This window comes from Marmota marmota, unplaced genomic scaffold (genome assembly GCF_001458135.2).
Source record: "Marmota marmota marmota unplaced genomic scaffold, marMar, whole genome shotgun sequence".
NCBI lineage: Eukaryota > Metazoa > Chordata > Mammalia > Rodentia > Sciuridae > Marmota > Marmota marmota.
In genome coordinates this window covers 4,444,031-4,470,713 of record NW_025999897.1, presented here as the reverse complement: position 1 = coordinate 4,470,713, position 26,683 = coordinate 4,444,031, and the positions used below count along the sequence as shown (strand labels likewise).

Sequence of the window (26,683 nt, the reverse complement as noted above, 5' to 3'; positions counted from 1 at the left end):
CACCCCCCAGTACTGGGGATTGAACCAAGGGGCGCTGTACCACTGAGTTACATCCCCAGCCCTCTTTACTTTGAGACAGTTGCTGAGGCTGGCCTCGACATGTGATCTCCTGCCTCGGCCTCCCGAGGTGCCGGATTACAGGTGTGCACCATCACACCCTGCGGAGCCCTGTGTCTCTGGACACACCCTTCAGGGTCCGTCAGTGCGTGGCTCTCACGGCTCCTTCTCTCCCTCACAGGTCTGGGCTACTGCTTTAGCTTTCTGCCCACCGTCACCATTCTGTCACAATACTTTGACAAAAGACGCTCAGTAGTCACCGCTGTCGCTTCTACGGGAGAATGTTTCGCCGTGTTTGCTTTTGCACCAGGTAGGTGATGGCAGCTGTCTTGTGGAAGGGGGGAGCCACTCTGAATATCAGGTCGGAGAGAATTTATGTCAGTAGGAAGCTACACATTCCATGATAAGGCTTTTTCTTGAAATATGCAAAATCGTTCCAAAATAATTTCGTGATTTGTATATTTTATTTCTGTTACTTTTCGAATGTGGATTTAAGTCATGCTAGTGAAGTCCGTTTTATGTGTATATGGATAATCTCACAGCAAAAATATCACCCTTTGTTTCCCTAATTCAATGTCCACATGTGAATTACAAGAAAACTAAAGCAGTAGGCAGGTAACTGTGGAGTCTAGGATGCGTCCTTTCCCAGTTCATGACGATCCTGCCCGCGGACTGCACTTGGCGGGTAGGAGACACAGGCAGGAGCCTTTAGGAGTGACATGTCCCAATGCTGGAGCTTCCAGATGGTTCTGAGAGCTGACTGCATGTGTGCTGTCACAGGTCCAGAGAGCGAGAGGCACGTTAACTGGGGGGACCGAGTGGGGGGCCACTGCAGTATTGGTTTTCCACTTTGCTGTCGGTTTAGAAATTTTCCAAATGAAATGTTGAGGGGAGAAACCATCAGGGGACTGTGAGTGTCTGAGGGTGGAGACAGTCCTGCTCAGCCTTGTGTCCTGGTACTGGGCACATCCCTGGCCCCTTGTGGGCACTCAAGAAATGGTGCACGGAGAAAGGGAAATTGGACCAGTTATTGCCAGATGGGGACAGAGCTCGAAGCTCGACGCTCCTTGGCAAGTCTAAGCCTTCCCTGTTAATGGGAGGAACCATAGGTCTGAGATAAAGGCCACATCCCAGCCCTTTTTATTTTTTGATTTTGAGACAGGGTCTCACTGAGTTGTTTAGGACCTCGCTGAGTTGCTGAAGCTGGCTTCAAGCTTGCCATCCTCCTGCCTCAGCCTCCTGCGGATTACAGGCGGGCACCACCACACGCAATTTATTTTTTATTTAATCCACTACTCCTAAGGACTGAATGAGTGGGTGTGCAAGGATACGTAAGGCTCCGTGATTGGTGAATTCTGTTTGTAAGAGGCCAGAGAATAAATTGTTTAGGCTTTGTGGATTATACAGTCTCTGCCACAACTCCTAGAATGTGTTTTGACATATCATCCATACATGGAGTGTAACTTCCTGTTCTTGTGGTTGTACATGATGGGGAGCCACACTGGTTGTGAATTCACATTCGAATGTAGGAAAGTTATGTCCAGTTCATTCTGTCTTTCCCATTCCCATCCCCCATCCTTTCTCCCATTTCTATCCTCCCTCTCTTCCCCCCATTCTCCCCTGTCCACTCCCGGTGAACCTCCACTCCACTGCCCCTAGTGTGAGTCACTATTCACATATCAGAGGGAACATTCAGCCTTTGTTTTTTTTTTTTTTTTTTTTGGGGGGGGGGGGGATTCGCTTATTTCATTTAGCAAGATATTATCCAGTTCCATCCATTTACTGGCAAATGCCATAATTGCATTCTTCTTTATGGCTGATTAATATTCCATTGTGTATATGTACTACATTTTCTTTATCCATTCAACCATTGAAGAACTCCTAGGTTGCTCCCATAGCTTAGCTATTGTGAATTGAGCTGCTATAAACATTGATGTGACTGATTTTAAGTCCTTTGGGTATATGCCATAGAGTGGGATCACTGGGTCAAATAGTAGCTCCATTCCAAGTTTTCTGGGGACTCTCCATACTGCTTTCCAGAGTGTTACCCCAATTTGCAGTCCCACCGGCAGTGTATGAGTGAACGTTTTCCTCACATCCCTGTCAACATTGTTACTTGTATTCTTGATAATTGCCATTCTGACCGAAGTGAGATGAAAATCTCAGTGTAGTTTCAATTTGCATTTCTCTACTGCTAGTGACGTTGTCATATATTTGTTGACCATCATATTTCTTGAAGTGTCTGTTCATTTCCTTTGCCCGTTTGTTGATTGAGTTATCTGTTTGGTTGAAATTTTTTGAGTTTTTTTTTTTTTTTAATTATTTTTTAGTTGTGGTCGGACAAAATACCTTTATTTTATTTATTTTTATGTGGTGCTGAGATCAAACCCAGGGCCCTGCACATGCTAGGCAAGTGCTCTACCTCTGAGCCACAACCCCAGCCTCTTGAGTTCTTTATATAACCTGGAGAATAATGTTATGTCTGAGGTGCAGGTGGCAAAGATTTTTCTCCCATTCTGTAGGCTCTCTCTTCCTATTCTTGATTGTTTCTTTTGCTGTGAAGAAGCTTTTAGTTTGATACAATTCTATTTATTGATTCTTGATTTTACTTCTTACACTTTAGGAAGAATTTGGTTCCTGAGCCGACACGACAAGAGATTTGGTCCTACTTTTTCTTCTAATAGGCCGAGGGTCTGTGGTCCAATGCCTAGGTCCTTGATCTACGTTGTGTTGAGTTTTGTGCTGAGAGATGTGGGCCTAATTTAATTTTATTACATATGGATTTCTAATTTTCCCAGCACCATTTGTTGAAGAGGTTGTCTTCTCCAATATGCATTTAAGGCAGCTTTGCCTAGTATGGGATAACTGTATTTATGTGCGTTTCTCTCTGTGTCTTCTGTTCTGTTCCATTGGTCTTCATGTCTGTTTTGGTGCCAATACCGTGCTGAATGGATGTTTAAGTTACTCTAGCTCTGTAGTATAATTTAAGGTCTGTTCTCATGATGCCTCCTATTTCACTTTTCTCACTGAGGATTGCTTTGGCTATTCGGGGCCTCTTATTTTTCCAAATGAATTTCATGACTGCTTTTTCTATTTCTATGAAGAACATCATTTTGGAATTTTAATAGGAATTGCATTAAAATCTGTACAATGCTTTTGGTAATGTGGCCATTCTGACAATATTAATTCTGCCTATCCAAGAACAAGGGAGATCTTTCCATCTTCTAAGGTCTTCTTCAATTTCCTTCTTCAGTGTTCTGTAGTTTTCATTGTAGAGGTCTTTCACCTCTTTTGTTAGATTTAGTCCCAAATATTTTACTTTCTTTGAGGCCATCGTGAATGGGATAGTTTTCCTAACTTCTCTTTCAGTTAATTCATCACTGTTATATAGGAATGCAATTGATTTATGGATGTTAATTTTGTATCCTGCTACTTTGCTGAATTCATTTATGATTTCTAGAAGTTTTCTGGTGGAGTTTTTGGGTCTTCTAAATATAGAATCATGTCGTCAGCAAATAGGGATAGTCTGAATTCTTTTCCTATTTGTATCCTGCTAATTTCTTTCTTCTAATTGCTCAGGCTAGAGTTTCCAGGACTATGTTGAATAGAAGTGGTGCAAGAGGCAATCCCTGTCTTGTTCCAGTTTTTAGAGGGAATGCTTTCAATTTCTCTCCATAGAATGATGTTGGCCTTGGGTTTAGCATATATAGCATTTACAATGGTGAGGTGTGTTCCTACTATCCCTAGTTTTTCTAGTGTTTTGAACGTGAATGGATGTTGTATTTTGTCAAATGCTTTTTCTGCATCTATTGAAATAATCATGTGATTCTTTAAGTCAATTGATGTGATGAATTACATTTATTGATTTCTGTATGTGAACCAACCTTGCATCCCTGGGATGAACCCCACTTGATCATGGTGCACTATCTTTTCAATGTCTTTATATGCGATTTATATTTTATTAAGAATTTTACATCTATTTTCATCAGGGATGTTGGTCTGAAATCTTCTTTCCTTGATGTCTTTATCTAGTTTCTCATTAGTTCAGGGTGATACTGCTTTCATAGAATGAGTTTGGAAGGTTTCCCTCTTTTTCTCATTCATGGAATAACTGGAGGGTTAGGGTTGGCGTTAATTCTTCTTTGAAGGTCTGGTAGAACTCGGCTGAGAATCCGTCTGGTCCTGGGCTTTTCTTTCTTGGTAGGCTTTTGATGGTGTCTTCAGTTTCATCAACTGAAATTCATCTGTTGAAATTTTCTATGTCCTCCTGATTCAATTTGGGTCATGTGTCTCTAGAAATTTGTCAGTATCGTCAAGATTTTTTATAAATTTTCAAAATGGGTTCTGATTATTATCTGTATTTCAGTAGTGTCCCCTGTGATATTTCCTTTTCATCACAAATTTTAGTAATTTGAGTTTTCTTTTTCTTTGTTAACTTAGCTAAGGGACTATCCATTTTATTGATTTTTTTTTTTCCAAAGAACAAACTTTTTGTTGGGTTTTTTTGTTTTATTGTTTCCTTTGTTTCAATTTCATTGATTTCAGCTCTGATTTTAATTACTTCCCATCTTCTGCTTTTGGTGTTGATTTGTTCTTCTTTTTTTAGGGCTTTGAGATGTAATGTTAGGTTATTTGTTTGTTGACTGTCTATCGTTTTAATGAATGCAGCGAGTTTTCCTCTTAGCACTGCCTCTTAGACTGTCTTAGAGATTTTGATGTCATATCACTATTCTCATTTACCCCTAAGTATTTTTTTTTTATTATTTCATTCCTGATTTCTACTCTCTGTTCGTCATTCAATAGAGTATTATTTAGTCTCTGGGTGTTAGCAGAGCTTCTATTTTTTATTTTATCATTGATTTCTAATTTCCTTACATTATGACCAGATAGGATAGGGTGCCAGGTATTAGCTCTATTTTGGGGGGGGGGGAGGGTCCTTATTTCACTTCTCGCATCTCCCTAGAAAACGGCACCTTCCAAAGATCATCTGGAGCCTGGGCTGAACATTTTTATACGTAAGAACTATGATGCACATTCTCCTTATTGATTCATTAAACAAACCAAAACCTAGTCCGTATCCGTGCTCTCCTGGGTCTGGAGCCCCTCACTGACCTCGGGTTTTCTCTCCTTTCTTCGCTGCTGCCTCTGAAGCCATCACGGCTCTCAAGGAGCACATCGGCTGGAGACACAGCCTCCTGTTCGTGGGCCTCCTGCAGCTGAACATCGTCGTCTGCGGGGCACTGCTGAGACCCATCATTATCAGAGGGCCAGTGTCACCGAAAACAGTCACCCACGAAAGCCGGAAAGAAGTACAATATATGCTTGAAAATGAGAAAACCAGAACCTCAATAGACTCCATTGACTCAGGAGTAGAACTAACTACCTCACCCAAAAATGTGCCTAGTCACACGAACCCAGAACTGGAACCCAGGACTGACCTGCAGCAGACCCTGGTGAAGGCTGGCTCCAAGCCAGGGGACCAGAAAGCCCCGCTGTTAGACTTCTCGATTTTGAAAGAGAAGAGTTTTATCTGTTACGCGTTATTCGGTCTCTTTGCCACCCTGGGGTTCTTTGCCCCTTCCCTGTACATCATTCCTTTGGGCATCAGCCTGGGCATTGACCCAGATCGTGCGGCGTTTTTATTATCGACAATGGCGATTGCTGAAGTTTTTGGTCGGATCGGAGCTGGGTTTGCCCTCAACCGAGAGCCCATCCGCAAGATCTACATTGAGCTCATCTGCGTCATCCTGCTGACCATGTCCCTGTTCGCCTTCACCTTTGCTACTGAATTCTGGGGCCTCATGTCCTGTAGCATATTTTTTGGGTTCATGGTTGGAACTATAGGGGGGACCCACATTCCGATGCTTGCCGAAGATGACGTGGTGGGGATTGAGAAGATCTCTTCTGCCGCCGGAGTCTATGTCTTCATCCAGAGCATCGCAGGGCTGGCAGGCCCACCCCTAGCAGGTAACTTACACCCAGGGCACACACCCTGGTCTACCTCCCCCTGGTTGGTCGTGAGCTTCCTGTTCAAATCATAACTTTAAAATCTACTTCCACTGGGACACTTTTGCTGAATGTTGGAGCTGCCAGGTGTCTGGGACCTGAGCACATTGCAACACTCTGCACACACCTGAGCGATCAGGGCAGAGTACCCCTGCAGGAGGTTACACGTCCAGTTCATATCTTAGATCTGATGTGATGTGTCCTTAAAATTGTCGTGATTAGAAATCTTGCCCTGTTGAAAGGTACGAAAGGGAACGCCAGTAAAAACAATGCAGCTCTTTCCGACATTATCACTTTCTCAAAGAAACACGCACGTACCTGTCCCCACGATTCAGACTCTCTATGGGGGCAGACGGAGCCCATGACGAACAGCTTAGCAATTTGTATTTTCAGGTGCTAAGTGTGCCGTGGGTTCGATTTATTTTTTCCCCTCCAATCCAGCATTAGAAAAAAACAAAAGAATAGTGTGTGCACGAGCAGATATTCTAACAACAGATCCCATCGTTACGTGCAGCTACGATGCACCAATCAATGATTGGGGTGGGGGAGAGGAAGGGAGGCACTGAGAAGGCGTCTGGGTGGAGGTGCACAGCGTCACAGTGCCACTGCTCTCTTGCAGGTCTGCTGGTGGACCAGAGCAGGATCTACAGCAGGGCCTTCTACTCCTGTGCAGCAGGCATGTCCATAGCTGCAGTGTGCCTCGCCCTGGTGAGACCATGCAAAAGGGGACTGTGCCAGCCTGGGCACTCAGAAGAAGCGCAGGCTGAGCCCCAACGGGGGAAGGCGTTACAAGACATACCCGAAGACTTTCTGGAAATGGATCTTGGGAAAAACGAGCAAAGAACTCAAGTGAAAGTAGAGCCAGTGTAACAGGTTTTCCTGTAACAGCAGCGGCCATGTTGGCTGGGAAGGGGGTGCTGCAAGGACCACAGGGAGGTAGGGGAGCTGACACCCCCCTTCAGACCTGCATTTTAAAGGGAATGTGTATGCAAACAGCACTACCAACATTTTTTTCTTTTTGCCCTAAATTTTCCTTTTTGCTTATTTTTTTAAGCCAAAACAAAAATAACCAAACTCTCTTCTGTGTATAAATCTGGTTGTATTCAGTAGCAATACAAACTCATAGAAGAACTCTGGTTCTGATCCAGTATTAAAAGAGTGACAATGAATTGGCCAAGTGGTTGGAAGAGCATTCACATGTGATAAACCACTATCTTCTAAAATGACTTCTAGCCCAGGTCATTGAAATGAAATTGCCTATCCCCGCCCCCGCCCAGAAAAAAAAAAAATCTTGAATCATTTAAAAGATTTCTGATTTTTCAGAAAGACAAGTAAATTGTTTTTAAAAAGAAGCTGAAAAATACTGAGGTGTCCATTAACAAATTATGGCCTCTGGCTTTCCAAATACTGCACGGAAATGAAATATAGTTTAAGACCAAACATCTGATCAATAAGCAGAAAATTTTAAATATATAACTTGAATGTCATAAATGTGAAGACGACCACTTCTTTTTATGGCCAGTCATCACCAAAAGTATTTCAATACAGAAGATATGGAATTGCATTCAAAAATGTATTTCCTGTTGCTTTTAATTATTCAGAAATATGTGATTATAATGTCTTTAATTTAAACCACTATTTATTATTAAGTTATTCTAGGATGATTAATCAAAAGAAATAAAACATAATCCGAGACATCAACGGCATTTTTACCTCCTTCCCGCAATCCTTTAAATGCCTCAATAAGTACTTCTTGTCTTATAAAGTTACTCTCATACAAGGCCAAATTGCAATGATCCTTCAATTTGATTAAAGGTAGCGTGTGCTATGTAAAGGGGGAAAATAATGGAGAGCAAATCGCCTTAGCTTTTAAAAGATGATTTCTTTGATCACCTAAGAATACTTGAGGATCTTCTTTGATCAAAATTATAGTTCACTGAATCGTTGAAGCATTTCTGATTTTGTCAAACCTTTACTGTTGAAGCATTTCTGTATTTCATTGGGGAGTAGCAGAGACATTTATGTTACCATCACAAGTTACAAGGTAGAACTCTCGTCTGACCTAGAACTCGATTGTGGCCATTATTGTTTTGGAGTCACACTACATGTATAGTCTTTCTCATTTTAGCAGTTTTCATCAAGAAGATAAGAGGTGGCCTGTTTCCTCACCTGTTTTACTGAACCTCACCCTCCAGGTGGTGATCAGTGCTTGCTGCTCCATCTTTATTCATCTTACTGTTAATTTATGACAACTCAGGGGGAAAAAAATATAACAAGCCTAGTTTGGTTCCAGGTACACACAAGCTTGAATATTTCTGTGCACTGAGATGAAAGTGACATAGTTCATCACCACCGACTACATTTTGTACAGCATTTTATCAGCCATAGAAATAGGACAATCGGTAAAACTTTGGGGAGGGCAAGGGAGGAAATGACAAAGCGTCTGTCCAAAACAGACACACCTAAAACAAGGTGGATGTAGCACACGTCTGCCACGGCTCGGGAAGACTCTGAGCCCGGGGCAGGTTTGTAGACCTACATGACTTCAGCACTTTACAACATATTTTGTACTATGAATGTTCAACACAATTTAATATTTATAACTGATTTTTGAGGGATCTGCTCTGTGTCCATTCTGTTAACTGCATGAGAAAAAAAAATATGTATGCCAATTTCAGTATGTCAATTATCAAGATTTTAAATGTTTGGAAGAAAATAAAAAGATTGCTGATTTGTTCTGTATTAGTGACATTCTGGTACTTCTAGATTTGCAATAAATTTATGGCTTTTTATTTAAAGAGACTGATTTTCTTCTGTGGTAAAGTTTTTCAATATAATATTCATTATACACAATGAAAAGTTATAAAAGCTCAAGGACATTCATTTCAAATGAATAATTTTTTAAATTTTTCTGTAAAATCTTTTAGCCCTACAGGAGACACATAAAGGTTCCTAGGAGTATCTATTGAGCTTTTCTTTTTCTGTTATTAAACACAGGACAAGCCAGGCACAGTGGCACACATCTATAATCCCAGCTACTTGTGAGGCTAAGGCAGGAGGATCATAAGTTTGAGGCCAGCCTCAGCAACTTAGCAAGACCCTGTCTAAAAATTAAAAAGGGCTGAGGATATAGCTCAGTGATAGAGCACTCCTAGGCTCAATCTCTAGTAATGCAGAAATAAAATTTAAAAATCAGGGCAATTTTATTTTTATTGGATCTTTCCTATAAATAATTTTTAAAGTAATTAAATTAAAAATAACTGCAGGGCTGAGGATATAGCTCAGTTGGTAGAGTGCTTGCCTCACATGCACAAGGCCCTGGGTTCAATCCCCAGCACCATCAAAAAAATTTAAAAAAAAAAAAAAAACTTATTTTATGGGGCTGGGGATGTGGCTCCAGCGGTAATGCGCTCGCGGGACACTGAGTTTGATCCTCAGCACCACATAAAAATAAAGATGTTGTGTCCACCGAAAACTGAAAAATAAATATTAAAAAATTCTCTCTCTCTCTCTCAAAAAATAAAAATAAAAACTGCAAATAATTTTAAGGCAAGTATTCATTAATGCATAACAAGAGAGGGAAATAAAATGTTACAATATAATCAAGTGAAGAGTCCTATTTTGAGCTAAGAACTGAAATGTGAATAAAAGGAATGGCTGAACACTTTTTGATGTTGTTGTTGTTCTGGGGAGTGAACTCAGCAATGTCTAACTGCTGGGCTACATCCCCATCCATTTTGATTTTGAGACAGAGTTTTGCTAAGTTGCTTAGGGCCTTGCTAAGTTGCTGAGGCTGGCCTTAAACTTTCCATCCTCCTGCTTCAGCCTCCGAAGATCCTGGGATTACAGGAGTGCACCACCAAGCCTGGTACCTGAACTTAATTTTTAATAAAAAATGAGGAACTTGGAATGGAGATTGGTGGTGCAGTGCTTGCCTATTGTGTACCAGGCCCTGCGTTCCATTCCCAAAACATATGAAGGAAATGATATGATTCCCAAATTAAATAAGCCTGTCAAAAGTAAGAAAGGCAATGGATCCCAAGTTCAAGGCCAGTCTGAGCAACTTAGCCAGTCAGTCTCAAGAAGGTCTCAGTGGTTGAGTGTCCCTGGCTTCAATCCCTAGTACTGCCAAAAAGAAAAAGTACGGAAGGCAAATAGTTAAGACTATTGTAAGAGTTTACATCTTAAATGTCCCCCCAAGGCCAAGTTCTGAAGCCTTGGTTGGCAGCCTGTGGCCCCACGGGAGAGTGAAGGCGTGGGGCCTATCGGAGGAAGTTAGGTCACTGGGCCATGCCCTTCAAGAGGGCCTTGGGACCCTGACCCCTCCCTCTCTGCCTCCCTGTGTGTGTCTCTCCTTCCTGGCCACCAGCAGGTGAGTGGCTTTGATGTTCCCCTTCAGCACAGGCTCAGAGCAACAAGTCTAGGCAACCACAGACAGGAAACTGGAACTATGAGCCAAAATAAATCTTTCCTCCTTTTTAAAATATTTATATCAGGTAGTTTGTCACAGCAATAGAAAGCTAACACAACTATCTAAACTCAGTTATAGAATGGTCCTAACAATGTTTATTTTTTGTTTTGGGTTGAACCCAGGGGTACTCTGCCACTGAGCCACACCTCCAGTCCTTTTTAGTCCTAAGACAAGATCTTGCTAAATTGGTGAGGCTGGCCTCAAACTTGCGATCCTTCTGCCCCAGCCTCCTGAGTTGCTGGGATTACAGGCAAGGCTTTTCTAACCCCTGAGTAAATAGCACAGACTTTCCATGCCAGGGGCTGACAATCTTTATCTACGAAGTTCCAGACAGTGAACAGTCACGGCTTTCTGGATCATAAGGTCTCTGTCGAAACTATTCAACGCAGCTGTTGTAGGTCAAAGGCAGCCGCAGACAATATATAAATGAATGAGTGTGGCTATGTTTCAATAAAACTTTATTATGCTGAAATCTGAATTTTATATGAACTGTCCCACATGATATATTCTTTTGATTTTTTTTTCAATCACATAAAAATGTTAAAGTCATTATTAGTTTGAGGGCTATTTTAAAAATAGGTGGTGGACTGGTTTTGGCCTGTTGTCAATAATTTCTGATCTTTGCTCCAAGCCAGTAGCACCATTGTGAAAAATAACAATCTTGATTGATAGGAAAGGATCACTGTGGTCAAAGTCATTCTTAGATCCCAAGGACAGGAAAGATGAGCCAGCTGAAACTCATTCATGAAATAACTATCAGTTTTTATATCCATGATGAAAGAGATTCTGTCTTAAGCCTGTTAACTTCATAATGTTTCAGTATTAACGTAGATGGTTTCCCTCCCCAAAAGTAAAATTATTCCAGTTGTAAAAATGAGTTATGATCATATGTCCTGTTAAGATAAATGCATCTTTAACTGAAATGATACTTCTGAATCTCTTAACAAACTCATCGATTCTATGCTCCAATACTGTCTTATGTAGTTTTCGTGCATTTATTTGCCTTGCCTTTACCTTAATCCCAAGGGATAAAACAGAAAATTCATTCTACATCCAGCTTTCAATGGCCCAGATTCAAGTCACCTGAAGGTATTTATTACCTGTAGATATTCATTCTCTGCTTCAAATATTCTAACTTAAAATCACCATGATCTGTTGTTTTTTGTTTTGATTGTGTTTTTCCAGTACTGAGACTTGAACCCAGGACCTGGTGCATGCTCTGCAAATGCTCTAACACTAAGCTCATTCACAGCTCTTTTTATTTTGAGATAGGGTCTTGCTAAGTTGCCTGGGCTGGTCTTGAACTTGTGATTCTCCTGCCTCAGTCTCATGAGTAGCTGGGATTATAGGCTTAGACCACGACACCCAGATATCATGATCCTTATTTTTAAGTAAAAGGGATCTAGAGTTCAGAAGTCATGGGCTTCAAACTTTTAAATGGTTATGAACATTACTGAACACAGTCAACTTAAAGACAATTCAGACATGTTATGCGCTAAAAGACCACTCCTACAAGTAGACATTGCATTGAGAAAAGAGAAGCTGTCCCTGTCTTCAGATCTGTCTTGGATGCAGATATGTGTCCTAAGCCACGGCAAGCACATCCGACCGGTGGGCCCTCCTCTACAAATGACGAAGGAGAATGGGTCCCCCTGGTGTCCAGTCTTTATAACGTCTCTAAGGGCACAGAGAACTAGCAACTTTGCTATCTACTCATGCAAAAACTCTCACACTCAACTCAAATTTCCTTCAGCGCCTATTTTCCTAGAGGACAAATTAGACAACAAGGCTGATATCCATAACGCTTCGCCAAAGATTATTGAGAGAAAACACAAACTGTGGCTCTGTATTTATATCATTGACACACCTTCCCAGTAACAAGAAAACAACAAGCATGCCGGCCGCCCGAGCCACCTACCCTGGAATCCAGCCGGAGCTTTAAGCATCTCCTCCACAGCCTTAGTCCCCGGCTTTGCCCCTGAGCTCCAGCCTTGTAGGTGCCCACGTGGCAGCACATGGAAATCAACCAGGCACCTCCAGTGTAAAATGTCCCCAGGGGAACTCTGGATCTTCCTCCTCCAACCCCCGGCTCCTCGCCAAACCCCATCAGCTTGCCTTTCTAAATATATCCAGAACCTGAATGCTTCAGCAGACTCCATCACACCCTTGATCTAAGCCAATATCGTCTTAACTGGATTGTTACCATCATCTTCTAGCTTGTTTGCCAGTTTCCATTCCTGCTACCCACAACCCAGACTTAATTTCCCATATAGCAGCCATGATAATCCTTTTAAATCACAAGTTAGACATTGGTCTTTTTTTTTTTTTTTTTTTTTTGTCGTGCTGGGAATTGAACCCAGGCCTTGTGCATGCAAGGCAAGCACTCTACCGACTGAACCATATCCCCAGCCCCAGACATCGGTCCTTAAGGAAGGGCACTGGATGAACTCCCAATGCCAGTACTTCCCCCTGCCCTCCAAATATGCTAAGCCTCAGGCCACACCACTTGAGGTTCCCTTTGCCTGATATACCCTCACTTAGAGGTGTATGTGGTGTAACCTTTTAATTTGGTCACCTCCAAATGTCTCCTACCTACGAAGGCATTCCTGATTATCCTATCCAAAATAGTATGTTTCTATTCTTTGACATAAAAGTAGTTGTTTATTCCTTGATTATCTGTTTCTTCCACTAATACATTAGGATCACAGTTTTTCATTTTTGTTTTGTTTTTGTACTGGGGAATGAACCCAGGGACACTTAACCACTGAGCCACATTCCTGACCTGTTTTATTTTTTATTTTGAGAAAGGATCTTGCTAAGTTGCTTAGGGCCTTGCTAAATTGCTGAAACTGGCTTCAATTCTGCAATCCTTCTGCCTCAGCCTCCCAAGATGCAGGGACTACAGGCATGCACCACCTGCTGGCAGGACAGCAGATTTTTATTCATTGTTATATATCCTCAAGGTTTTGAATAGGGCCTAACACGTGGCAGGTGATGTTCCATAAATATTACTGAAAAAATATGTAAATGAATGAATGAGCTCATTATTTTTCATTGACTTTTTTTCCCCTCTTGAGAAAAAAACCTGGTATCTATTTACAAATAAAGCTCAAGAGAGCCCAGTGTGCTACAAAAAAGGTAGAGGACATTAGGACACTGAAGCACTATGCTCAGAGCCCACTGGTCCAGCAGCTGAGGAGAGGTCTCAAGGTACCCAGCAGGAGTGTCCTATGTGGCTGTATCAGCTTGAGCGGAAAAAACTCATCCATGAGCAGAAATTAACAGTAGGTTAAATATGCAAATGGAGGGCTATTGTCCATGTGGATTCTGTTTTAACCACCTGTTTTCCAGAAGATTTTGAATATATATATTTTTTATTTTTGACATATATAATTACACATATGTGTGATTACACATATTTATGGGGTACAATGTGACATTACATGTATCCAATGTTTACTGATAAGATCAGGGTAACTGGCATATCATCCCATTTATCATTTTTTTGTTGGAAACATTCAAAATTCTCTATGCTATATGGAAATACACTTTTTAAAAAATTCTTACTGGGGATAGAGCCCAGGGCCTCATGCATGCTAGTTAAGTACTCTACCCCTGATTTACATCCCCAGTCCATATTGACATTATTTTATAATCCTTTAATGCCTCAACTACTGATAACAACTGCTTTTCTAAACAGTGTACCTTTTTTTCTTGTGTGTGTGTGTGTGTGTGTGTGTGTGCGCGCGCGCGTGCGCGCGCACCGGCAGAGGCTCCAAGGCAAAGAGTACGTGGACTGATTTCTCTGACTTTGAGCAACCCCAGATGGCCCCACTTGAATAGAAAAGAAGTTGATCTCCTTATATCAACTTCAAGAAGATTAACATTAAACAGGTATGAGAGGTGGGAGGGAAAGGGAGAGAGAAGGGAAACTGCATGGAAATGGAAGGAGACCCTCAGGGTTATACAAAAGTTACATACAAGAGGAAGTGAGGGGAAAGGGAAAAATAATACAAGGGGGACAAATGAATGACAGTAGAGGGGGCAGAGAGAGAAGAGGGGAGGGGAGGGGAGGGGAGGGGGGATAGTAGAGGATAGGAAAGGCAGCAGAACACAACAGACACTAGTATGGCAATATGTAAATCAATGGATGTGTAACTGATGTGATTCTGCAATCTGTATATGGGGTAAAAATGGGAGCTCATAACCCACTTGAATCAAAGTGTGAAATATGATATATCAAGAACTATGTAATGTTTTGAACAACCAACAATAAAAAATTAAAAAAAAAGAAAAGAAAAGAAGTTGAAAGAAAGTTTAATCTTATAAGCCCTTTTGTAAACAATCTGAAAAAAAAAATTGGTTTGGTTTTGGGCTGGTGGTATTCTCCTTCCATGAGGTCATGTTGCACAGCGAAAACAACCCAGAACTCACAATCAGGACGCATGGGCTCTGATCCCATTTTCGTCATTGGTTTAACTATCCACAGTTTGCTTGACCTCTAACATGGCCTTGCTTCTGCACCCACAAATGGACTCAACAGTCTCCCTATTATGAACATTTTACAACTGCTTTCCAAAAATGAAAATGCATCTCAAGGAGATACCAGGCCTTTGGCAACCAGAGGGGAGGGTAAGAAGCTGTCTGTGCCAGAAAATAAAAGCATGAGGGAAAACCCAGTCAGGGCTGCACCCAGCGACCCTTGGGTGCCCAAGCCCATTCACTCTCACTGTGCTACCAGAGGACACTACCTGACCCTTCGAGGAGCCTTCCTCTCCTACTGGCCCAATTTCATGGGTACATCTTTACAGACAGCCTAGAAACTGTACTAATCTGGAGCTACGTGGTCCAATACAGCACTCTCAAGCCACACGGGCTGAGCACTTGAAATGTGCCCAATCCGGTGTGAAATACACACCGGATTTCGAAGACTTGATATGAAAAACGAATATAAAAATCTCTTAATATTTATATGATTACATGTTGAAGTATTTTGGGTGCATTGGCTGACTATGTGACTGAAATTAATCCCTCCTGCTTCTTTTTGCAGTTGCCAAAGAGGCCACTGGAGAAGTTAAACTTACACATGTGGCTTGTATGACATTTCTGTTGGACGGTGCTGCTCTAGATCTCAGAATCTAGAAAGTGACGAAGATGGAAACTTTTAAATGAAGCACTTGTAAATGAGCTACCCGAGAGTTGGTTCCACTCACTGCTCAGCTGCCATCGCCATCCTGATTTTCCAAGGCCAAGCCCAGAGCGCAGCACGCGTGGGTGTGGCGCGGGCCTCCCCCGAGACAGGCCTGCACCGGAGGCTGCGGCGGAGGAGGTTACCCTGGGTCCCCGACGCCCGCCAGGGTAGGCCGGGCTGCGGACTCCACGCTTCGGATCCGGCTAGGGGAAGTCCCTGCGGGCGGAAACAGGTGGCTCGGCTGCTGGCAGCTGCAGGTCCCCTGCACGCCCCAGCGCAGCCCGGACAGCGAAGCGCTTCCTGCTCTGCTGGGGAGGGCCCGAGCGAGCGCAGGGCCAGCTATAGCAGTCCCGGAGCTGCCTGTTTGGATTTTAGCACTTTGGGTCTGAAGAAGAAACAACCAGGCCCTCTATAACTCATAGGGCTTAGAAATTTAAAGTATTATGGGGCGGGGGTCAGTGACTCACATTGGTAATCCCAATGGCTCAGGGAGATGGGGGCAGAAGGGTCGCAAGTTCAAAGCCAGCTGCAACAATTTGGCGAGACCCTCTCTTAAAATTTTTTAAAAAGCACTGGGGATGTAGGTTAGTGATAAAGCCCCCCTGAGTTCAATCCACAACACCTAAATAAATAAATAAAAGAATCTTATCAGGGAAATTTATGCTTAAAAAAAGCAGGCGGACAAGAACAGATGGATGAGCCTTGCCCAGTCCCTCTGTTTAACACTCCCTGTAGAAGTTTGTGTGGACTGAAATGTCACCATTTCATCCTTTCCCTCGATTGAAGATACACTGCTAACTCCATGGAAGTCCAGAACAGGACTTATAACTGAACAACATTTCAAGTTCACATTTCTAAGGTAGTATTTTAGGCAGTGGAAAATCTTTAGTAGTTCAATACTATGTCCATTCAGCATTTGCAGAGCAAAAACCTGCCTGGATTTCTGGTCATTTAGTGAAGATTATTTTTTGAAACTATGATTTAAATATAGAACATTAAAATGTGGTTGCAGTAGACAAATCATATTTTTAAACTTCACTTTAAGAAACTGTCCAGAAGTGTACACAATTAGTTATACACAGCAATTAAGATTGCTTGTTTAGTTCGATTCTTAACAAGAGGGAATGATTTGTTTCAGTCGACCTTGTCCAGTCTCATGTGCAGACCAAGCACAAATGGACTTTATACCTTGTCCAGTTAACTGTAATCCCTAATTTATTGACCAACGAAATTCGAACTTCTAGGATTGTGATTAATGCTGGCCTACCAGACTAAAATTATGCTTACCTTGTAAGAAAATGTAAAGAATGGGTGGTAATTAAAAGCATATTATTTGCCAGGCACAGTGGCACACACCTGTAATCCCAGTGGCTGGGAGAGTTCAAAGCCAGCCTCAGCATCAGGGGAGCACTGAGCAACAGTGACACCCTGTCTTTAAACAAAATACAAAATAGGGCAGGGATGTGGCTCAGTGGTGGAGTGCTCTTGAGTTCAATCTATGGTTTAAAAATTATTTGAGGAGGAAAGAAAATTCATAACAGAATCCATAAAATTTACATGCTTCTAAATCACAATGAAAGAATTTAGGTTGCAGAGTTTAAAAAGACTTTTTTAAGTCTTACCCTGAAGGTAAGATAGGAAAGTGGGAAAAAGCTGTCAGCTCACTGGCATCCAATAAAATGTCTCACTGTAGTTTCTAGATTTCTGGGATACATTGACCAAGAGAGGTGGTTTGTCAAGTCTGAGGCTTTCAACTTGTTCACCACCGAGAACTGGTTGATGTCACAGCCTGACAGGCCATCATGGCCACTCTCAGCATCCTGACAGGAAACCCCATTGTACTCACTCTCCATCTCTAACACTTTACAATGCAAAAAGTGAAAGACATTACAGAAATTAACCTGAAACCTGCCAGGCCTGGTGGCCGATGCCTATAATCCCCAGTGATTTGGGAAAGTAAGGCAGAGGGATCACAAGTTCACAGCCAGTCTCTCAATTTAGTAAGTTAGTGTCTCAAAATAAAATAATAAAAGGACTGGGGGTGTAGTTCAGTGGTAGAGCATCTCTAGGTTCAACCTCCAGTATCAGGAAAAAAAACCAAAAAAACTCAAAACCTGTTCTAAGCCTATGAAATAAGTGCAACCCACACAAACCAATGCCATTACACATTATTTGCCATACCCCTCACAAACGACTAATGAGTTAAAGCTGAGAACTGCATGGTTCTCTCATGGGTATCACTGCTACTGTCATGTGCAAATACTTTGGAGAGGACGTCACACTTTAATTTGTTAAAAACTGATATAAGCTGATAAAACAGCAAGAAGAAGGAAGATGTAAGGCATGCCTGAGATGAGAAAGGCTCACAGAAAAGGATGCAGACAGCAAAGTTGGAGGCCATGAAAGCGCACAAAGGCGGTCTGGCTGGGCCTCCTCGCAAGGGACAGCATCTCTTCTAAAAACAAAAGCACCCCTGGAAAATTGTGTTGGTTCTTTCCTTGGGACATATATAGCTATTTTTAAAGTATTTATTTACTTACTAGTTACTGCTAATCCTAACTCTCTTTGAGACACAAACATATTTGAAGAATGGAAACGGATGTGCTCACTGCCACAGACAGGGCTAGTAAACAAGAAGAGAAGGAGGTCATGGAGTTTTTCTTATTCCAGATGAGCCTCAGTTCAGTTCAGGTGCTTCAAGAAGGTTCTATTCCAGTACTCTGACCCAGCTCAGAGTCAGTACACAGTTCATTCCAATGAAGCTTTCAACCCAAATGAGAGCATAATGTGCAAATATTTATTTTATTTACTCCTATCTGAAGGTACTCATTTTTGGAGAACAGCAAGGCATTTCATTATCCACTCTTTCCAATCCTGAAAGGCCTCTACAGGTTTCGGTAAATGCACATTATCTTCACAACTAGGTTTCGGAGTTGCTCTGGGTGTGTCAGCATCATCAATCCACCTCACCAGTGCCTTAGGAAACAGAAGACTCACAGGTTAGCAACGCTGTTTTACGCAAGAAAAGAAAACTGAGTCTAGATCAGGTTATCTCGACCTGGGATGAGGATGTTGCACTTAATAAAGATGGTTATGAATACAAAACAACACATCGAGGGGCTGGGGTTGTGGCTCAGCGGTAGAATGCTGGCCTAGCACTTGCGAGGCCCTGGGTTCAATCCTCAGCACCATATAAAAATATATAAAATAAAGGTATTGTGTCCAGCTACAACTAAAAAATAAGTATTAAAAAAAAACCACATCGAATAAAACAGAACATATCAAAATATACAAAATATAATTGTAAATTGTGTTCAAAAGTATGCATAAGAAAAAAGGTGAAAAGGAAATATACTAATTCTTACACTACTTATTTTAGGGTGGTAAGATAATAATTTTCTTTTCTCAACTTGCTAATTATCCCATAAGGTATTATACTATGCCTTTAATTTAATGCTTAAGTGTACACACGTAAGTATATGCAGAAGCATGGTAGACACATGTGTGAAGGCATGGATGCAGACACTTAAGTGCAGTCCCCTGAATGAGCAGTTACCCATGAGTAACCACAGAATGCACACTGATATACGTGTGGGCATACACACTCATGCACACTGAGATTTGGTACCTTCCCTCTTTCTTCTTAAAGAAAATCATCCTTTTCTCCTAATGAGCATCACAACCTCTGTCACATATTTGGAAAGATAAATCACGCTCATATGTTTATATATATTTAGTTAGTTTTTTTAATGAACTTTGCTACACAGACTGACATGTATTTTGTTCTGCAAAGTCAGTCAAGCTCTCTCGCCCTAATTAGATGAGAAGAGAAACTTCTTTTACCATTTCTCATAGAACTGCAAGTATAAGGCATAGGCAACCTGAAGTTTTCAAGGAAGGTATTTCTTTGCATTTTTTTTTTAAACCACAGCTTCCTGCTTATCTTTACACTAATTTCCTTCTGATAAATTACAGCTCTAGAGAAGGAGCTAATTGAAAATGTCAGTTTGTTACTCAGATAACCACTTCCCTCCTCCACCACCACGCCACACTTACTTTGTATCTTTCTGCAATATTGAAGCCAATGGCACACTGCAACTTGCGTAGACAGATAGGACACAGGTTTAGAGGACGACGGTCAGCTTCCTCCAAGTGGTTGGAGCCCTGCATCAGGCATGTGAGCCACTGGCAGTGTCGCAGTCCAAATATGTGCCCAATCTCATGGGATAAAGTCTGCAAAACATTCATGTTGTGGTTTTACAGAGCCACCATTATCAAACAAGTGGCTCATAACTTCTTTTACTTACTTCTCCAAGAAACAGATTTAAAGGAATCAACTTCCTTACCATTATCAACAAAACTTCCAAGCCTTAGTAGTCCTTCATTTCTCTTAAGTATCTGAATGCCTTCCTTATTATCCTTAATTAGTTCCTTTGGACCAGAGTTTCTCAACCTCGATATTATTAACATGTTAATTCCACATCGTGGGGAGTTGCCCTGGGCCTTGTAGGATGTTTTGCAGTATCCCTGGCCTCCACCCACCAGATGACAGAACCCCTCTCCAGTTGTGACAATCAAAAATGTCTCCAGATAGGTACAGGGGTGCATATCTATAATCCCAGTCACTAGGGAAGCTGAAGCAGGAGAGTCACAAGTTTGAAACCAGGCTCAACAACTTAGTTAAACCATGTCTCAAATTAAATTAAAAAAAAAAAAAAAATTAAAGGTGGATATAGTACAGTGGTAAAGCATCCCACATTCAATCCCCAGGACCTTAAAAATAAAAGTCTCTAGACATTGTTAAATGTCCTCTGGGTGGCAAAATCATTCCTGGTTGAGAATCCTTGCCCTAGACCAGGTGGATATTTGTTACAGTTCAGAATCTGAGATGCTGATTCAATAGGTCTAGGAGGAGTGGGGATGGATCTACATGCTAGTGAGTACATCCGGTGATGCTTTTATGCAGGGGGCTCTTGGCACAGATTTTGAAAACAGTTCTAGCTCGGCGCAGTGGTACATGCCTGTAATCCCAGCAACTCAGGAGTCAGAGGTAGGAAGATCACAAGTTCAAAGCCAGCCCCAGCAACTTAGCAAGGCCCTAAGCAACTTATTGAGACCTGGTCTCAAAGGGCTGGGGATGTGGCTCAGTGGCTAAGTATCCCTGGGTTTAATCTCTGGTTGGGGGCATGAAGAAAACATAGTTCTAAAAGGTGTACTTCAAAGTATAATCCTGGGGAAAGCAGACCTCTTTAACTGAAGACGACCATACATCTGGCTATGGAAGGAGGGAAATGAGGAGACCAGCTTTCCAAAGACCAGGGATGGGGAGATAGACATCAGGATCTATCACAGAACTACAGTCGAGGGTTGCCTAGAGCCCTGAAAACAAACGCCTTTTCTCCTTAAAAGGGCAGAGAACACTGGTTCCCCAAAGTCCTCAGAGAGGCAGTTCTACCTGATGATCAGCCTGAAGGAGTAGGGTACCTACTCATAATGGGATTCAGGAACTCAACAAATAGGACAAGAATATAGCCAAAGCATGTACTAGCAGGACCAAAAAGTGTCAATGATATTATAAATTTTCAATTGTATCCAGTTAGACTGTTTTTATTGCAATATCCACCAAAAGTGTACAAAGACACAAACTCACTTATAATGTTACTTTAAGGGCTGATGATATATGATTAGAAAATGAAGATCTTATTTAAAAAAAAAAAAGCTACAGGATTTTTTTTTATATATTTATTTTTTGGCGGACACAACATCTTTGTTTGTTTGTGGTGCAGAGGATCGAACCCAGGCCGCACGCATGCCAGTCGAGCACGCTACTACTTGAGCCACATCCCCAGCCCAGCTACAGGATTTTTTAAACTCACCTTACAGGATCGCAGCAGCAAAACACTAGTGATTTCAGGAATAAAGTAGTTATCAAAAATGGCATAGTCATTGGAAGATTTTTTATGGAGCTTCTTCACTGTGCCTTTATAATGTGAGCTATAGAAATCGCTGCCATATCTAGCAAAGCTGAATATCCCCACTCCTGCAGAAACAAAAAAAGCAACCACAGAATGAGGGCAAGATTCCTGAAGGAAAGACCAAAGCAGAGCTTTCTAGAATATCCGCTCAGTGAGGGCACCTCTGTGTTACTGTGTTCACAGTCCCATACCCTTAAGGTTTGCCAACACAAAGGAGGACGTTTCCCCTTCCAAATCTTCACCTGTTATCCAGTTTGCCCTGCCTATAAAACTCAGTACACTTAAGGTCAAATCTAGCGAATCTGGAAGTTTCCAAGTTTCACAAAAAAAGTCTTCTTCTCAAAGAATAGTCGAAATCAAGTACTTCCAAAGGAGTCATGAGAAATAATCGCGTAAACAAAAGACAGTAGTGGTTTTACTTTAGGAACACAACCGTTCCCAGTTTCGTGCATATAAATAAGGGCTGTGGGCCTTCCCTCATACCCTGCACACTGCCCAGGTGACCTGGAAATATGTTCTGGACCATGACTTCAGACAGAATAGCCTCTTTCCCTCCCGCAACTCCTTTTAGTGAAGACAAGAATACAGCCAATTATACTGCACAACTCTTAATATGCAGCTGGTATTGGGTGATCAGAATAAATACCCTTGTCACTGACTTCCTGTGTAACATTTAGAATCTACCATCTTTGTGTGCCCGGAGAACACAGTTTAATATATAACTCACTGTACAGGAGACTGATTTATAACCTGACTTTACATTATCACCTTTTTCTTTTTGCTCTATTGGGGCTACAACCCTGAGCCTCCTGCATGCTGTGCAACACTCGACCCAGTAATGTCTATCCTGAAATTTTTTTGGTAAGGAAATAAACTCATAGTAAATTTGTCCAATCAAACTTGATTCAAAAAGAATATTCTTCACCTCATGCTCAAAATGCCAGAAATGGGCATTTACATTAGTTCTCTACTAATTTACTAATGTAAATGCCCTTCCCTATTTAAAAATTAGGGAAGGCTGGCATTCTGGAAGTTCAGAAAAAAACTACATCTAATCATGTATCACAAGTGACCTCCACTGGGCCAAAGTATGAGTGTAATTCATATAACATGTTTTAGTAAGAACATTTCTGTTTCCACAAATAGATTATTTTCTTTAGTAATGTTTATAAATTAAAAAATACCAATCTGGACACTCAGGGAAAACAAAGTTCCTTGTGGTGCAATACTGTCTTACTGCACAGCAGATCAATCCTGCTAACACACACATTTTGTGGAGATTGAACCCAGAGCAGGGTTAACACTGAGCTACTCCCCAGTCCTTTTTATTTTTTGAGACAGGGTCTTGCCAAGTTGCCAAGGCTGGCCTTGAACTTGTGATCCTCCATCTCTTACATTATGTATATCATGCAATATTACCCTCTCCCCAAAAAAGGATTAAAAAAGAAAGCTTGGCAGAATGTTTCCTGACCTTCCCAAATACATAAGATAAATTAGCCAGCAATATCTAGGTAAACAAACAAGTTGTTTTTAAGTTATTTTTAATGTTTCCATCTCTATCAGGTTAATGATAAAAGGAGGAACTTTTGATGAAAAGCTAGCTCACATCCCAAAAATTACCGAAACAGCAGTGACCCCAGTCTACAAGAAAGCATGTGGGTAGGGTCATAGGGGTGGCGGCATAAGGAACCTCATGGAATGAAGACTTGAGAATGAAGGAGTAGGTGAGAAGAAGCTTCCACCTCTAAATAGAAAGAAAGGTTCGCCAGAGAAAGTGTCCCCACTTGAATTTGTGATCCTGGATCCTCCCATTTCAGCCTCCTAAGTAGCTGGGATTACAGACCAGCATCACCTTGCAGACTATTTTATGCACTTTTTATGGATAGGCACTGTTATGTAAATTATATCCAAATGACTGAGTGAAATAGGTGTTATTACCTCAAGGGTGGGAATGGCTTACTAAAGAACCCAGAACTTCAGCATCTAAGGACAGCATAGTCCCCATGATGGCATGCATGATGCCTCACTGAAATTACTATGTAGTTTTAATATATTAAAACTATTATTGAATTGGGGATGTAGCTCAGTGATAGAGCACTTGCCTAGCATGTGATCCCCAGTACCACAAAGAAAAAAAAGTTAAAAAAAAAGTCAAAAATAGTGGCACGCACCTGTACTTATGAATCTGGGAGGCTGAGGCAGGTGGTCCCAAGTTCAAGGCTAGCCTTGGCAACTTAGTGAGATCCAGCCTCAAATAAAAAATAAAAAGGACTATGGATGTAGCTCAGTGGTATAGCACCTCCGGATTCAATCCCCAAAACCACAAACTAAAAAAAATTATTATTAGTTGGATTTTGTCCTTTTTTTTTTTTAAACAACTTCAAATATTCTCTAGCAGACAAAGTTTTTTTTACCAACAATGTGAAAAAGGAATACCATCTGTCAAAGAAGCCTGTCCAAAGACAAAATTCCAGGAATCTCTTGGGTAAAGATCAATCATTGTTACTCCCACAACACAGAAAGCATCTTCAGGTTTCTTCTTTTTTAAGAACTTCAGGATATGCCCTATTTAAAAAGAAACATATGTATGTACATTTACATTATATATTTCCTTAATTCAAATTGCAAAGCTGCTTAATTCACCTGCATGAATTTGTAAATTGCGTGTGTGATCATTCACTCTAAAAGAACACCGTGTGGCAGAAACAGAAATCGGTTCTAGGAGTTTTACATTCATGCCATAGAAAAATGCTTCACAGTAGCCCTTGAGCCATTTAGTATATTCTTCACTGATAACTCTGGTGTTTCCTAGAGATCCTATAATAGGGGGAAAAAATTAAAGACAAATTTTAAAATGATTATAATATTCAGTCTTTACCTCAATCCACAAATAAGAAATTTGGAATCAGAAACAAAACTCCAAATTTTCAATATATCTTAATAAGGAACATAAAAGAAAATATGGATAAAAAGAAATAAAATGTTCACTTTTAAGTTAGTTTAGCTACAAAACTTCTATTATTGCAATGAAAGATCACTTGCCTAGCATGCACAAGGCCTTGGGTTCAATCCCCACCACAAAGAAATTTAAAAAGCCATAAAAATTTGCCCACTTCAATCAGACCAATGGCCCAAACCATCCCTGACAACAGAGCCACAGCAAAACCAAACTAAAACCATCATATTTCCAATATATACCAATGGCCAGTAAATAAATACTGTGCTTCTCTGGAGAGGGTATCTTTCTGTAGGGATTACTGAAAAACTGCTCAAAGTCTTGAGGAGCCTCAGGATGTGAGATTATCCAGTCTGATTGTGATTGCAAAATAATAGGTCCATAAAGATCACTGGTTGGCTGGAAGGCTTCCTTCATTAATTGCTGTTCCCTAGCATCTAATTTCTCATACTGTGACACAAGCGCTGGGTTCTTGGAGATGAGAGCTCTTTTCAGTGTCTGTTCAGAGTGACGGAATACTTGCATCTGCCAAAACAAAAAACATGTAGTGAGAGATAAAATGCATATCTATCTTGGGGACTTTACCTATACTTCATATACATGTCTGCTTTCTCTCTTCAATGGCATTACTAATTCCTAATGTCTTAGAGTGGTCCCTCAGAAAGTTGCCCCTACTTCTAATTTCTTGGGGACAGTATCTAAGAAATTGAAAAAAAAAAATCATCAAATTCACTCCTCCCTTACATATGGAACCTGCTTCCATTATAAAAACTAGTGGTGACTATATGAGCATGAACTGATATCCAATTGCCTTCAACCATCTGCATCATAATCACAATATTATGAGTTGACTCATTGGGACCACATGAAAAATACTTATCCTTTCCAATATGACTCAAGAATACCAATACCAAACAAAAAGAGAACTAATGTAAATGCCCATTTCTGTAATTTAACTCAGGTTGACAAGATATACCTCAACCACTGAAATTATCATCTCAGAGTCATGTTACACTGGGGAAGACATCAGATGACTAATCAAAAGCCAGAAGACTCACAATGACAGGTCTCATCCATCACATCATGTTCCTATGTAGAGCTTTCATCCTTCCCTTGAGTGAGGCAAACAGATGGTACACCATGAGGCTTTCTGAGTTAGAAAAGGAAAAAAATTGAACATCTCTGTCTGGATCCTATAATATTTTTTCATTATCTAGATTTTTTTTTCAGTTTGATAACAGAAAACTGATGAGAAGACTTAATTTCTTCTCTGATTGAACCTCTGAATTCTATCTCAGGTTCATGGGGGTGGCAAAAATTCTAGACCAAAGGTCTTTTTGGTCAAAGCTCTGACATGAGCACAGGATCATCCTCACTCCTTAAGTGTCTGGCCTAACATTTTATTTCTACAGGATAAAATGTAAAGCAAGAGGTGGCCTCTATAGTATACCTACCTTTAAAAAAGAAGGCTCCCATTGAAGTGTTTACGTTACAAGGACAGGCATGTCCGGAAGGTGCTGTGGAGGGTGTCTTCACCCTAACATAAAAAAGACGGTGTGAAACGTCGGAAGACCTCCTCCAGCTTCCCAGGTCTAATCTAGACGGAGATGCCCAAGAAGTGGGACAGGGGGCGCAGCAAAGGGTCACTGCAAAGGGCTGGAGGCCCGGGATGCTTCGGTCCTAAAACCGGAACATCCAGGCAAAGCGGAACTAGCCAATCACCATAGCAGGTGGCCCTCGTCAACTCGCACTTTGGGCTCGACCCCAGTCCCCGCCCGGTGTGGCGGTGTGGCGTAGGGCCTTCCCCGGGGCTCTCGGTTCTCCTTTTCTCCCTGGGGAGCATCTTGAAAGGCCGGGCCTAGCTCCCCGGAGACACCTGCCCCCGCTGCTTCTGCCGCGGCCGCCTCCCCATATCCGCATCCCTCCCCCGAGACTGCCTCTCCAACCGGGAGGCCCAGCACGGGCAGCCGCCTCCCGAACCCGAACAGTCCTACCGCATCTCCCTCACCCCGACAGGCCTCCCCGCT

At 41.5% G+C, this 26,683-nt stretch overlaps 3 protein-coding genes and 1 non-coding gene across 14 annotated transcripts in view; 2 read left to right on the top strand and 2 right to left on the bottom strand.

The window, feature by feature from the left end:
* Positions 1 to 8,861, top strand: part of Slc16a6 (solute carrier family 16 member 6) — a 20,100-nt gene extending 11,239 nt beyond the window's left edge. Inside the window, exons 4-6 of the mRNA XM_015504855.2 lie at positions 239 to 367; positions 5,209 to 6,024; positions 6,683 to 8,861. Of these exons, the coding sequence (XP_015360341.1) occupies positions 239 to 367; positions 5,209 to 6,024; positions 6,683 to 6,933 (1,196 nt within the window). The 3' untranslated portion in view covers positions 6,934 to 8,861. The remainder of the gene's footprint in view (positions 1 to 238; positions 368 to 5,208; positions 6,025 to 6,682) is intronic.
* The window catches only part of Arsg (arylsulfatase G), a 120,369-nt gene extending 104,313 nt beyond the window's left edge, over positions 1 to 16,056 (bottom strand). The window contains exon 1 of one of the 5 annotated variants that reach the window (XM_015504854.2): positions 15,619 to 16,056. Coding sequence is in view for 2 of the 5 variants with exons in the window: in XM_048798181.1 (XP_048654138.1) it covers positions 15,619 to 15,638 (20 nt within the window). In the remaining 3 variants the exon portion in view is untranslated. The remainder of the gene's footprint in view (positions 1 to 15,618) is intronic. The other 4 variants (XM_048798181.1, XM_048798182.1, XM_015504852.2 and 1 more) reach the window with 4 other exon arrangements.
* On the top strand, positions 9,334 to 9,406 carry Trnav-cac. The gene has a single exon. It is a non-coding gene; the product is annotated as a tRNA-Val (tRNA).
* Positions 16,057 to 18,500: 2,444 nt separating the features above from the next.
* Positions 18,501 to 26,683, bottom strand: Amz2 (archaelysin family metallopeptidase 2). Of its 7 annotated transcripts, none has more exons than XM_015504849.2 (9): positions 26,665 to 26,683; positions 26,111 to 26,193; positions 25,715 to 25,806; positions 24,899 to 25,181; positions 24,344 to 24,517; positions 24,137 to 24,265; positions 21,602 to 21,765; positions 19,782 to 19,958; positions 18,501 to 18,701 (listed from the first exon to the last, which is right to left on the bottom strand). In XM_015504849.2, the coding sequence occupies exons 3-9, from the start codon at positions 25,727 to 25,729 to the stop codon at positions 18,552 to 18,554; spliced, it is 1,092 nt and encodes a 363-aa protein (XP_015360335.1). In that variant the 5' UTR covers positions 25,730 to 25,806; positions 26,111 to 26,193; positions 26,665 to 26,683; the 3' UTR covers positions 18,501 to 18,551. The 7 variants fall into 7 exon arrangements, with proteins under 7 accessions (XP_015360335.1, XP_015360336.1, XP_015360337.1 ...); XM_015504850.2 differs by lacking the exon at positions 26,665 to 26,683 and adding an exon at positions 26,603 to 26,621; XM_015504851.2 differs by lacking the exon at positions 26,665 to 26,683 and having other exon boundaries at positions 25,715 to 25,802; positions 26,111 to 26,368.

Bases quoted from the DNA above. Each gene is read 5' to 3' on its own strand.
- Amz2 (XM_015504848.2), bottom strand. From the start codon at position 25,653: ATGATAATTTCAGTGGTTGAG. The intron at 24,518-24,898 runs GTATATATTGGA...CCCCTATTATAG, and splicing joins TATTTATTTACTGGCCATTG to GATCTCTAGGAAACACCAGA. The intron at 24,266-24,343 runs GTGAATTAAGCA...CTTTTTAAATAG, and splicing joins CAATTTACAAATTCATGCAG to GGCATATCCTGAAGTTCTTA.